This window comes from Ochotona curzoniae, unplaced genomic scaffold (genome assembly GCF_017591425.1).
Source record: "Ochotona curzoniae isolate NIBS_2020 unplaced genomic scaffold, NIBS_Ocur_1.0 scaffold_2587, whole genome shotgun sequence".
NCBI lineage: Eukaryota > Metazoa > Chordata > Mammalia > Lagomorpha > Ochotonidae > Ochotona > Ochotona curzoniae.
Window position 1 is genome coordinate 15,229,644 of NW_024467096.1, and position 10,909 is coordinate 15,240,552.

The 10,909-nt window shown below is 48.8% G+C and overlaps 1 protein-coding gene across 1 annotated transcript; it reads right to left on the minus strand.

Moving 5' to 3' along the window:
- Nucleotides 1-8,045: 8,045 nt before the first annotated feature.
- Nucleotides 8,046-8,927, minus strand: LOC121171138 (transmembrane epididymal protein 1A-like). The gene has a single exon (XM_041002646.1). The coding sequence runs from the start codon at nucleotides 8,925-8,927 to the stop codon at nucleotides 8,046-8,048; it is 882 nt and encodes a 293-aa protein (XP_040858580.1).
- Between the last annotated feature and the right edge of the window lie 1,982 nt (nucleotides 8,928-10,909).

Here is a 10,909-nt window from a genome sequence, read left to right on the forward strand (position 1 = left end):
GTGGTCCAGTGCGGTAGCCTAGCCTCTAAAGTCCTCGCCTTGAACGCGCTGGTATCTCATGGGCACTGGTTCTTGTCCCAGCAGCCCTGCTTCCCATCCAGCTCACTGCTTGTGGCCTGGGAAAGCAGTCAAGGACAGCCCAAAGCCTTGGGACCCTGCACCCGCGTGGGAGACCTGGAAAAGGTTTTGGGCTCCTGGCTTCAGATTAGCTCAGCTCTGGCTATTGGTGCCACTTGGGTAATGAATCATGTGACAGAAGTTCTTCCTCTCTGTCTCTCCTCCTCTCCGTATATGATTTTCCAAATAAATAAATACATAAATAAAATTTTAAAAGAAAGAAAAAAGAAAAGAAAAAATTAAAAGGAAGATGAGGGCACTTAGGAAATTCGGAGAAACCCCCCAGTGACTCAGATAAACGAGATTTTGTGAGTGAAGAATGCCTAGCCGCTCACCGAGGCATGGCTACCGGCTGTATGGCTTTTCAGTTCCACCACCTGTCTCCAAGGGCTCAGCTTGGCCACTAGCTGTTCCTTTTGTGCGGGCTGCAGAACGATTTATTAAAACAAACAAACAAACAACCTGTCTTACAGTGAGTGGAGTGTGGGAGGAGGTCAGTTGCTGACCTGGAGCTAAACAGTACATGTGACTTAGTGAAGTTCCTGTTATTTTCTACCCAAGCACTTCCCTCTCCCCCTCAGGCGCCTTAGGACAAGAATTATCTTTTGTTCCTTCACTCCTTGCCCAGAACTTGGAAGGCACTATATGAATGTTTATGGCATGTGCAAATGAAGCAAGAAGTCGCCCTAGCGATGAGTCATCCACCCTCTCCTCCACAGATGGGGCGTGTGACAGTTTCAACACCAAGGACAGTGTGGAGCAAGTGCGCACGTGGGCTTGGCGATTCTCGCCCTGGGCACCTGTGCAGAACCTGCAACACGCAACACTCCTTCCGCTGCACGGCTTCGGCCTCTGATTCCCCAGAGCGGGCGGGTACACCACGTCCTTGGAACCCCCCTCCCGCGCCGCGAGGCAGGGCGTTGCAAAAGTTGCGGCGCGGGTTGGGCGGCGGGGGCGGCCTGCTCGCTTCTCTCTGGCTTCAGCTCAGGACGCAGTGAGCGGGCAAGGATTCTGGCTGCTGTTCCGCAGGCGGCTAGGGCAGAGAATGACTCGCGTTCAAGTTCGCGGCCTGGGTCCCACCTGCTGGGAGCTGAGAAGGACGCGGAGGCAGGGGTGCGGTGCTCGGGGTCGCTGGGCCGTCCTCAGACCAGAAGTCCCTTTGCAATCGAATGCGAGGTAGTTTACTGGCGGAGTACACACAACCGGGGCCGCTGGGCACACCCAGGAGCCTTACTTTCCTCTGTCATCACCTAGCTCCATACTCCTGACAAACTATGTTTTGATTTCGTGTCGTAAGAAAATCAAACGCATCGCCCCTACCTTTCGTTTCCACGTGGTAAAGCTATCAAAAGGGACAAACACTAAGTTTCTCTCAGCCCTGCGCTACTTCCCCTACCCCGAACCCAACTCCCCTCCTACGCTACCCACATCCCGCCAGGCAGAGGCCGCCAGGACTGGTAGATTGGAAAGGACACCAGGATGCTCCCCGTGGGGAGTGCACTGCCTCTTAGCCACTCCTTGGGATGGAGGGGTGTGTGTGTGTGTGTGTGTGCGTGTGTGTGTGTGTGTGTGTGCCTCGCAGAGGGTGGGGGTTGGGGGAAGTGAGGGAGCATTTTTCCCTGGCTGCAGAGCAGGCTTGGAGAGTGCAGCGCCGACTAAAGTGCGTCGCCAAAGAGCTGCCAAGCAGAGGAGAAAGAGGCCTGATTACCGGAGTCCTGAGACAGGGAGAAAGGGCTAAGGGAACGTCAACAGCAGTCCCCCAACCGCTCTGGAAGTCCAAAGGAACCCACAGGGCAGGTGGAGGGGAAGGGGAGAAAAGGAGTTGGGTGGATGGGTTTGTCATGAAATGTGGACCACCGTCTGTACTGTGACTGCCAGCTAGCGAAGAGAATTCTGATTTCAGTTTCTGCCCAGTGTGTGCCAGGCACCAGCTGACAGCGCGCACTCCCCGCAGACAAGCAGCACTGCTGCGTGTGGTCTGGGTGAACTCCCAGTCCCGTCTCAGCAGGTGGTGGATAAGCCCTGGCACCCACCAAGTCGGAGGGGGCAGGTTCCCTTTTGTCTCCTTGTAGCTCAACCCGTGGTCAGCACCGCCAGACCCCTCTGTACCTGCAGCTCCAGCAAAGCTTGTAGTGCTTGTTTGACTCCTGTCCTCGCAAAGGGATTGCTGCCCCCCTGACCTCCAGGGGGAGCATATTTCTTTGGTAGGTGGAAAGGCAGCAGGGACTGGACAGGAAAGGGGGTGAGGTGGGAGAGTGTCCAGGTTTGATGTCTGTGTTACCTGGCATCCTTGGCTGTCTCCCGCTCCACCCAAGCTGTTTTCCCTGCACCCTCTGCCAAGATGTGGCCCATCCCTGTGGCTTTAGTGGCCAAACGCTTGCTTGTGCACGCCACATCTCCCATGCTATCTGTCTCTCTCTCTGGACTCATGCACCTAGCTGCTTCCAGAACATCAATCTCTACCCAGAATTTTGTCTCTTCTCCCTCTCCCTTTCCTGCTTTTCATTATATCAATGATGACATCTGCTTTGCTCCCAGCTGCCCAAGTGCTGGGTTTCTCCCTCTGCCCATCCCCTTGGGAAGCTGGTAAATCAGAGCTGTGCATCCGGAGTGCCTTTCCAGTTCCTCTCCTCCAGCCACTGTCAGCAGTCAACTTCCTGACTGAGTCTTTCAGGTTGCAGGGTGGTCCTCCTGGGAAGCTGAATTCCAAAGCACATATTTGGTCATCCCTTCAGGATAAATGCCTGTTCCTGAAAGTCGCCCAGAAGTACGCTGACTCCTGTCTCTGTCCTCTCATGTTCACAGCCTGGCCTGCCAGCTCAAATGCCAAGGACAAGGCAGCTGACTTTCATTCACTTCCTCAAGTGTTGATGCCTCCATGGCTTGGTGATTGTCCCCACATCCTTTCTCTCTCACTCAAGTATGTCTCCACCCTTCTTTTCTCTAAGCCTGGCTTAGCTGTCTCTCATCATTGCCCTTTTCTGGTCATACTTACCTTACTGCTGAAGGATTGATTAAATTGATATTTCTCCTGCTACTTACCTGTGTCAGCTTAGATGCAGGGACCCCAGGCATCCAGATGCTTAATGATTCTCAGGGCCTTCCAGGAGCTCTGCTTAGATAATAGACGCACAATAGATGTTGAGCAGTTGTTCGGATGAACAAATGAAGGAATTGGTGGAAGTGAATAAAGTCCAATCCAATGATGCCAGATTAGCGCTACTTTCTCAGACCTTACTATAGCTAGGGAGGCATCCACCATCATTTGCATTTTGGCTGGGAGTCAAAGGTAAGCAGAGCAGTGGGAAAGCTTTTAGCAGAAAAGCAAAGGTTCCAGGTATAGCTGGGTTGGAGGAGACAGCCCTGGGGAGCCTGTAGGCTGGCTAACTAAAGCAGCATCCTAGTAGCAAGTGTGCACATTTAGCTCTCACTGATTGGTCCTGAGTTGGAAGCAGGGTGAAAATTAGGGAGGCTGCTGCTTGTTAGTCATGTCCTCATCGCTTTGAGCCAATGGTTGCAGGAGTTATTGCTTGGCTTCCTGAACTGATGACAGAAAATTTGTTCACTGACTTTCTATAAGTTTACAATTTGTGTATCCACAAGTTACAGAAAGTAGGCTTTCTGGACTGGCTGCCCTAGGCAGGGAGTGAGTGTCCTTGGTGGCTTGGAGCAGAGTATAGGTCAGGATTCTATTTTTATATATAGCATTGGGCCATTGTTCACTTGATCAGTCTCTCAAGTTAGTGTTAATGAGCACCTATTATATGCTATATCTTGCATTAAGTGCCATCTCTGTAGTCTCTCATTCTTTTCCCATGGAATCTTGATGAGGGTAGACAATGCCATTTTTTAAAACCCTGATCATTCCCTCCTTTGGGGCTCCTGCTACCCTCATTTCCTATCTTCTGGCCCTATGATGCTTTGGGTCATCCCTGCAGGCTTATTGGGGATTGGGCTCTGGGATTCTCCTCCAGGCCCAAGGTTGCCGCCTTCCCAGCCTATCGTTATCCTTTCTTGGTTTCTTCTCGCAATACTGGACTCCCAGTTCTGGCTTTTTCCGTCTTCAGTGTCCTTTGCTTGAAACCTCTTGACTCATCCACTCTTTAGTCATCGGCACCTCCTGACTTGTCACTGCCAGCCAAGACATCATCTTTAAAATATAATCCCCATCATCCACAATACAATTGAAATAACTTCCCATCCATTTTGCTTTCTCAGGTGGTAATTAATTCTGGCTGAGGGTGTTAGGTGGATTTCAAAATGCTTTTCAGCATGTTCTAAGATGTTGAAGAGGTGTAACATTCATAAACACGTTTTGTAAAATCCTCTAAATATATATAGGTATTTTAATCTTTAACACAGGTGTCACCTACCTGTGTTCTCTATTCTTTCTGTCACTAGAAAGGAAAAAGTCTATATGGCAGTCAGAACCCATATGATAAAGTTTCTTCTACATGAAGTTACTGGGGTTGACATTGTGGTACCAGTAGGTTAAACTGCTGCCTGTAATACTGACATCCCATATGAGTGCAGGTTTGAGTTTCAGCTACTCTTTTTCCAGTCTACCTCCCTGCTCATCCTCCTAGGAAAGCAGCAAAAGTATTTGGGCCACTGAACACCCATGGGAGACTTGAATGGTGTTTCAGGTTACTAACTTTACTTTGGACTAATCCTGAATGTTGTGGCCATTTGGGTAGTGAACTAGTGGATGGAATATCTCTCTTTCCCCTATCTCTATGTTTCTCGTTGCCTCTTCCTCTCTTCCTTTAATTCTGCCATTCAAATGGAACAAAATAAATGCAGTAATTGCTATTATGGAAGGTCTCCAAAGCTTAGGACAAACACCATCGGTGTTATTCATGTCTTAGTGACCCATGTTCCAATATGCAGGGTATGGTGGTTAATTTTATGTCAACTTGGCTTGATTATGGGACGTGACACATGAGCCTAGCTGTTGCTGTGAAGATATTTAAAGACAGGATCAACATGTAAATCATTAGACTTGAGGGACCAGATTAGCTTCTAAGATGTGCATAGGACTCATGCCATCAAATGAAGGTCTTAGGAGTGAAGAACGAGGTCCCCTGAGAATGTTGCCGCCAAGACAGCCCTGGGACTCAAGACTGTCACATCAACATCTTTCAGGGTCACTGGCCTGCTCTGGAGTAATGGAGTTACCAGTGCTTACACTCTCTCACAAGCTGTCAAACTCTCTCTCTCTTTATATCTTTCAACAAATCACCATCTATCTATCTCTATATTATGTCTATATAGACCATCTGTCATCAATCACCTTTCAATCTATTGTTGATGTTATAGCTCCATCTCTCAAATGATCTATTAACCATCTATCTCTATCATCTCTAGTTTCTATCCCCCCGATGTCTGGTTGATCATGCCTCTCTGAAAAAGCCTTATAACACCCTAGGCAAGCACCAGATGTGCAGACAAGTTCCCTACACAGCCCAGGTGAGTCACCAGGACCAACCTTTGTCAATCTCTGTCCCTTCCTTCCCTAGCCTCTAAGTTCCTCTTCTCAAAGCAGGACTAGGATCCAGCAATGCTCATTCAAGCCAGGCATCTACTTTCATGGGAGACTTTCTGTCAATGAGGGATGCTATGGACATTTTTAGTGTCTTGTTTCCAAGCTGAAGAATGAACAATCTTAACATGAGCCTCTATTAAAGAAATGACTCACTAGCAGGTTGGGAGACATATGCACATGAAAACCAACCCGTGTGGGGCCTCCAGGGCTCATAGGATTTGGAGGATCTCCTTTAAGGAAAAGAAGCCTCCCCATCCCCCCCCCCCCCCCAAATAGCTTCTACAGATGTTCAGTGACGTGTAGTCACGTGAACACCTTGTTAAGGTTCCTTCCTGCACCTTGAATATGACACATAAGGGAAGGGGTTTGGTAAGCTTAAGCTTTATTTGTCTCAGGGTAAATCTGGCTCTCCTGTTTTTTTGGGTTTTTTTTTTTGGGGGGGGGGATAGTGACAGAAAGGGGTGGCCTTTCCTATTATTGGGTCTGCCCTTGTGCCAGCTGCCCGAGACAGACATAGTTCTCTTCTTCCAAGAGCTGAGTTTCTCTTTCCTCCAGGTCCCGACCTGTTCTTGTTGCCTTTCCTTGCTCCCTCCTCTGATGGGAGTTCCTTGTCCCAGAGTCTGTAAGGCCAACTTTCTGAGCTCTTGGGCACTGCTTTTCAGAGCAGGTCCAGAGGTGTTTTCAGAGAGCAGGCCACAACCAGTGGGACTGAGAGCCCACAGACCTCTCTCTGTGGCTTATAGCTTCACAGGCGCCATAGACAGCGTTTCTGGTGACAAGCCCCAGGGCTAGAACAGCAGCAGCCTCATGATGCACACTTTATTCTTTCTTAAATTCATTTCTACCGACTTGAAAGGCAGAGGAAAAGCGAAAGCAAGAACGGGTGAACAAGTGAGAGAGTGAACCTCTATGCACACAGGTTCACATCCTGTCTTGCCCCCCCCTGCATCCTGAATGCCCACAACAGCTGGAACTGGGCTAAGCTGAAGCCAGGAACAGCAACTCCATTTGGGTCTCTCAGGTAGATGTCAGGAGCTGAAGTGCTTGAACCATCATCTGCGCCTCCCAGGGTGCATTAGCAGGAAACTGAATCAGAAGCAGAGGTGCTGGTACTTTGATCTACGATGCAGAATTCCAATAAGCAGCTTAGCTTGCTGTGCTCTAAGGCCTACCCTGATGCTTTTTTTTTTTTTTGCAGAGGCTTTTCTCCAGTTGGCTGCAGCAGCAACTCCTCCATTCTCCCTGCCTCTTCTGACTTCCAAATAATGACTTTATCCCAGCCACTTAAGCTGACTCATGTGATTGGAGGCAATGACTTACTAAGGGTGCCCAGGCATAAGTTATTTTACTATTGTTGGCTATCATCTCGTTTGCTGTATTCATTAGTGTATGCATTTACTACTCTTTTGCTGCTGAATCTGCCAACACCAAGGGCTGATGATGTCTTCAGGTTCTCTCTTGGACCTGAGTTCCAGCAGCTTCAGAACGAGGAGGTTCAGTGACATCTCTCCTCACTCCCATCCCCATCCCAGCTTCATGGCAATTCTTTGCCCTCTGTTCTCATCAACTGAGATTTGAGCCTTTTCTTTGATTCCCTGTCCCCGCCCCCCTGCCAGAATCACTCAACACAAGACACACATTGAGCTTCACTGAACTAAGCTGTAATGATGAAGTTGCTTTGTATTGAAGCCAAAAACCTCCAGTTGTATTTTAAGTATGCTTGCTCCTTATCACTGCATTTAGACAATCTCTGGCCTCCCTTCTCCCAGACTTTGGAATCTGTTAACATGATGGTTGCCCCCAACCTCCTTCCCTACCCTCTGCAGCTGTACTCTCTCAAGAGGTAGCAATAACTTCATTCAGTTGAAGTTTAAAAAGAAAGAAAGGAAAAAAAAAAACTCACCTGTTCTGCATCCTGCAGTGCTAAGGGTGAACAAAAAGCTGGGGAGGAATGAAGACAAAAACCTGCCCATTGTGCCAAACCAGATTCTATCTTTAGCGTGTTGAAACACTGCCGCTGCAGGCACACCTAGACACAAGCTGACATGCTAGCTGAAAGAAGCCACCTCTCCAAGACCTCAGCAAGCCTCTCTTGTCTCCCTCCATTTCCCTCTGTTACCTCTCTTCTTTTAGATCCATAAAACTTCCCCAGGTGCTCTCATGTCTCCTATGTGCCCTGCCAGGACTCATACCAAGGAAAGACACAAACTTGGAGAGCCCAGAAAGATGGAGAAGCAGTCAGCCTAGGAGCTGCAAGCTTTATTTGGGAGCAAGGAGGATGGTTCCTGGGGTGAAAACTACTATGAATCCCAGGCTGGCCATGTAGGGGATCTGCCTGGAAACTCTTGATACAAAAGGCAGAGCACATGGAGAGTCTCTGTCCCTAGATGCCTCCCTCCTGCAGTGTGACCTCTGCTTGCAGCTTTTCTAGCTCTTCGCCTCTGGAGTCTGTAGGGCACAGCTGGTACCTGGCATTTGAGGCCTCTGTCCAGGAGGAGTAGCGATGGTGCCAGAGACTGCAGAGGCCATAGGTAGCAGCCAGTATGGCAATTCCTAAGGCCAGGTGCCAACAGAAGAAGATAGAGAGGAAGGCAAGGTCTGTGGGATTGTCTGCCCGCCAGGGCTGTCCGGTGAGGGGTGTGTACAACAGCACACTGAGCTGCATCAGCCAGCTGCTGAGTACCAGCCCCATCCAGGCCTTGAGCACCCAGAGTTGGGGCTGGTCAGGGACCCAGACCTCGACGCTGACCACCATGGCCACCACCAAGACGGGCACCATGAACAGAATGTGCACTCGGATTTCCAGGGAGTTCTTGTTCTCTAGGTGGCTGGCCATCATCAGCGCCAGCACGTAGAAGGCCAAGGCCTCAGCTGCCCGCTCCAGCTTCACGCACGGCCTGGCTCGACACGAATGGCTCACGATGTCCGCCACGCCACTGAGCAGGAAGAACCCGTACATGGTGATGTGGTGCCAGTTGTCCTTGAACAAGAATGGCCGCCGAGGGTCCTTCCAGTCGATGATCACCAGCCGGTTTACTCCCGGGGGGAAGAAGAACTCTAGGACTATGCCAATTGTGGTGATGACCACCTTCACCACTCCTTCCATGGGCACCAGCTGCCACCGCCGTCGCTTCTCCTTTGGGGGCAGAGGCAGCTTGAGGACCCTCTGCTTCCGTAGCAGAGCCAGGGACACCAGCACGGAATAATAGAGGCAGTAGAAGAAGAAAAAGAAAGCTGGCATCAGGTGTCCTAGGAAGGTGCCCATGGCTCCGGCGTGTGTGTGTGGCAGGATCAGTGGGGCAAGAGCTGGCAAGTGAGCAGCCGGCGAAGTTGTCCTTCCAAGCAAGTGGTTTCCTCCCAACCTTGCAGACATCCCCCAGCAAAGCCCCGCCCCTGCCGCCCACACACACACACACACACACACACACACACACACACACACACCACAGACGTTCTTGTAGCCACGCCCCAGGTGGGGAGCTGGGAGAGGTGAGGCTTCTGAGTCATCTCACTTCAACCTGCTGCACTGTGTCAGGCACCTGCTCAGGGATGCTGCTGGGCCCTCACTCCAGCCCTGCGCAGACGGGACAGAGAAAGAAAGTGCTCCAGCAGCAAAGCAGGCTGGTGGACAGGCCTTCTCACCTCAATTCCCTGATGCCAGGGACATTACATTTCTATTTCTCTCACTTAAATTCCTCCACAGGGACCATTGCTTTGACAAAGCGGATAAAGCCCTTGTCTTTGATGTGGCATCCCATATGGGTGCTGGTTCGAGTCCTGACTGCTCCACTTATGGTTCAGCTCCCTTTTAATTCTTCTGGAAAAAATAGCGGAAGGTGATGCAAGCACTTAGGCCCCTGCACTCACATAGGAGACCCAGAAGCTCCTGACTCTTGCATCTGGGGTGTGAAGCAGCCAAGGAAGACTTCTCTCTATATATATAGATTATATATTACATATATAATATATTATTTAAAATGAATAAATACGTTTTTAAAGGGAAAAAAGGAAAATTCTTTAACAACTCCATTAGGGGGTTATAAACAGGGCTCAGAAGTAGAGGAAGGCACCTAGTTGGCACACTCAGCACCTGGCACAGTAGAGCCAGGCAGGGGCCCACGTCTTCTCAGTTTATACAGTTCAGAGTCTGATGTCAGCTAACACTTGTGAGTCCTGTGACAATGGGCAAGTGACTTGGTCTTCCTGGACCTGAGTTTCCTGATCTGTAGCATGGGAATAATAATTTGTTGGGAAGAATAGATAATGTATAGGAAGCAAATATTAAAACAGGATAATACCTTACAATAGTGGAGATGATTAATTTCACTGTTGTCCTTACTAGCATTCTTTGTTAAATTCCTGTGATCCTAAAGTTATTCAAGTGTTTCTATAAATGATACCAATGCAGGAATCACAAAAAAAGGTGAAATACTTTATCATATTTAGAAAAATTTGTTTCCTCTATTAAAATGAAATGTTTTTGTTGATTTATGCATTATTAAATTTTCAAAGCTTTTTTACATTTTAAGCATTTTATTTATTTATTTATTTATTTATTTATTTTAGCATAGGTTTAGCCTATGCTTTCAGACCAGCATCCCATATGGACACTGGTTCCAGTCCTGGCTGCTCTGATATAGCTCCTTGATTACGGTCTGGGAAAGCAGTGGAAGATGGTTCTTCAAATCCTTGGGCTCTTGCACCTGCATGGGAGAGCTAGATGGCTCCTGGCTTTAGATTGGCTCAACTCTGGCTGTTGTGGCCATTTGGAAAGTGAACCAGCTGATAGAAATTCTCTCTTTGTTTCTCCTTCTCTCCTCTCTCTGTAACTCTCCCTTTGTCATAAACACAGATGAATGTTTAAAACTGGAGAGAAAGATAGAGAGATAGGGATGGAGATTTTATCCTCTGGTTCACTCTCCAAATGCCTGAAATAGCCAGACCTAGCTAGGCAAAAGCAGGGAGCAGGGGATTTAATCCAGGTCTCCTGTGTGGGTGGCAGGGACCCTCCTAGCCATGATGCACCACCTCTTAGGGTGCACATTGGCATGAAGCTGGGCCCAAAGCATACGGGTGCTGGGTAATGGGAACTGCCGTGTAAAATTAGACATTCCAAATGGGGGGTAGGGGACAAATTTCGAAAAGAAACTATAAAATTCTGCATCCTATTTAATTCAGTGTTAGTCTCCTTAGGTTGTAGAGTGCTCCAACAAATGAGAAAGTGAACAATGAAGAAAAAGTGAACCT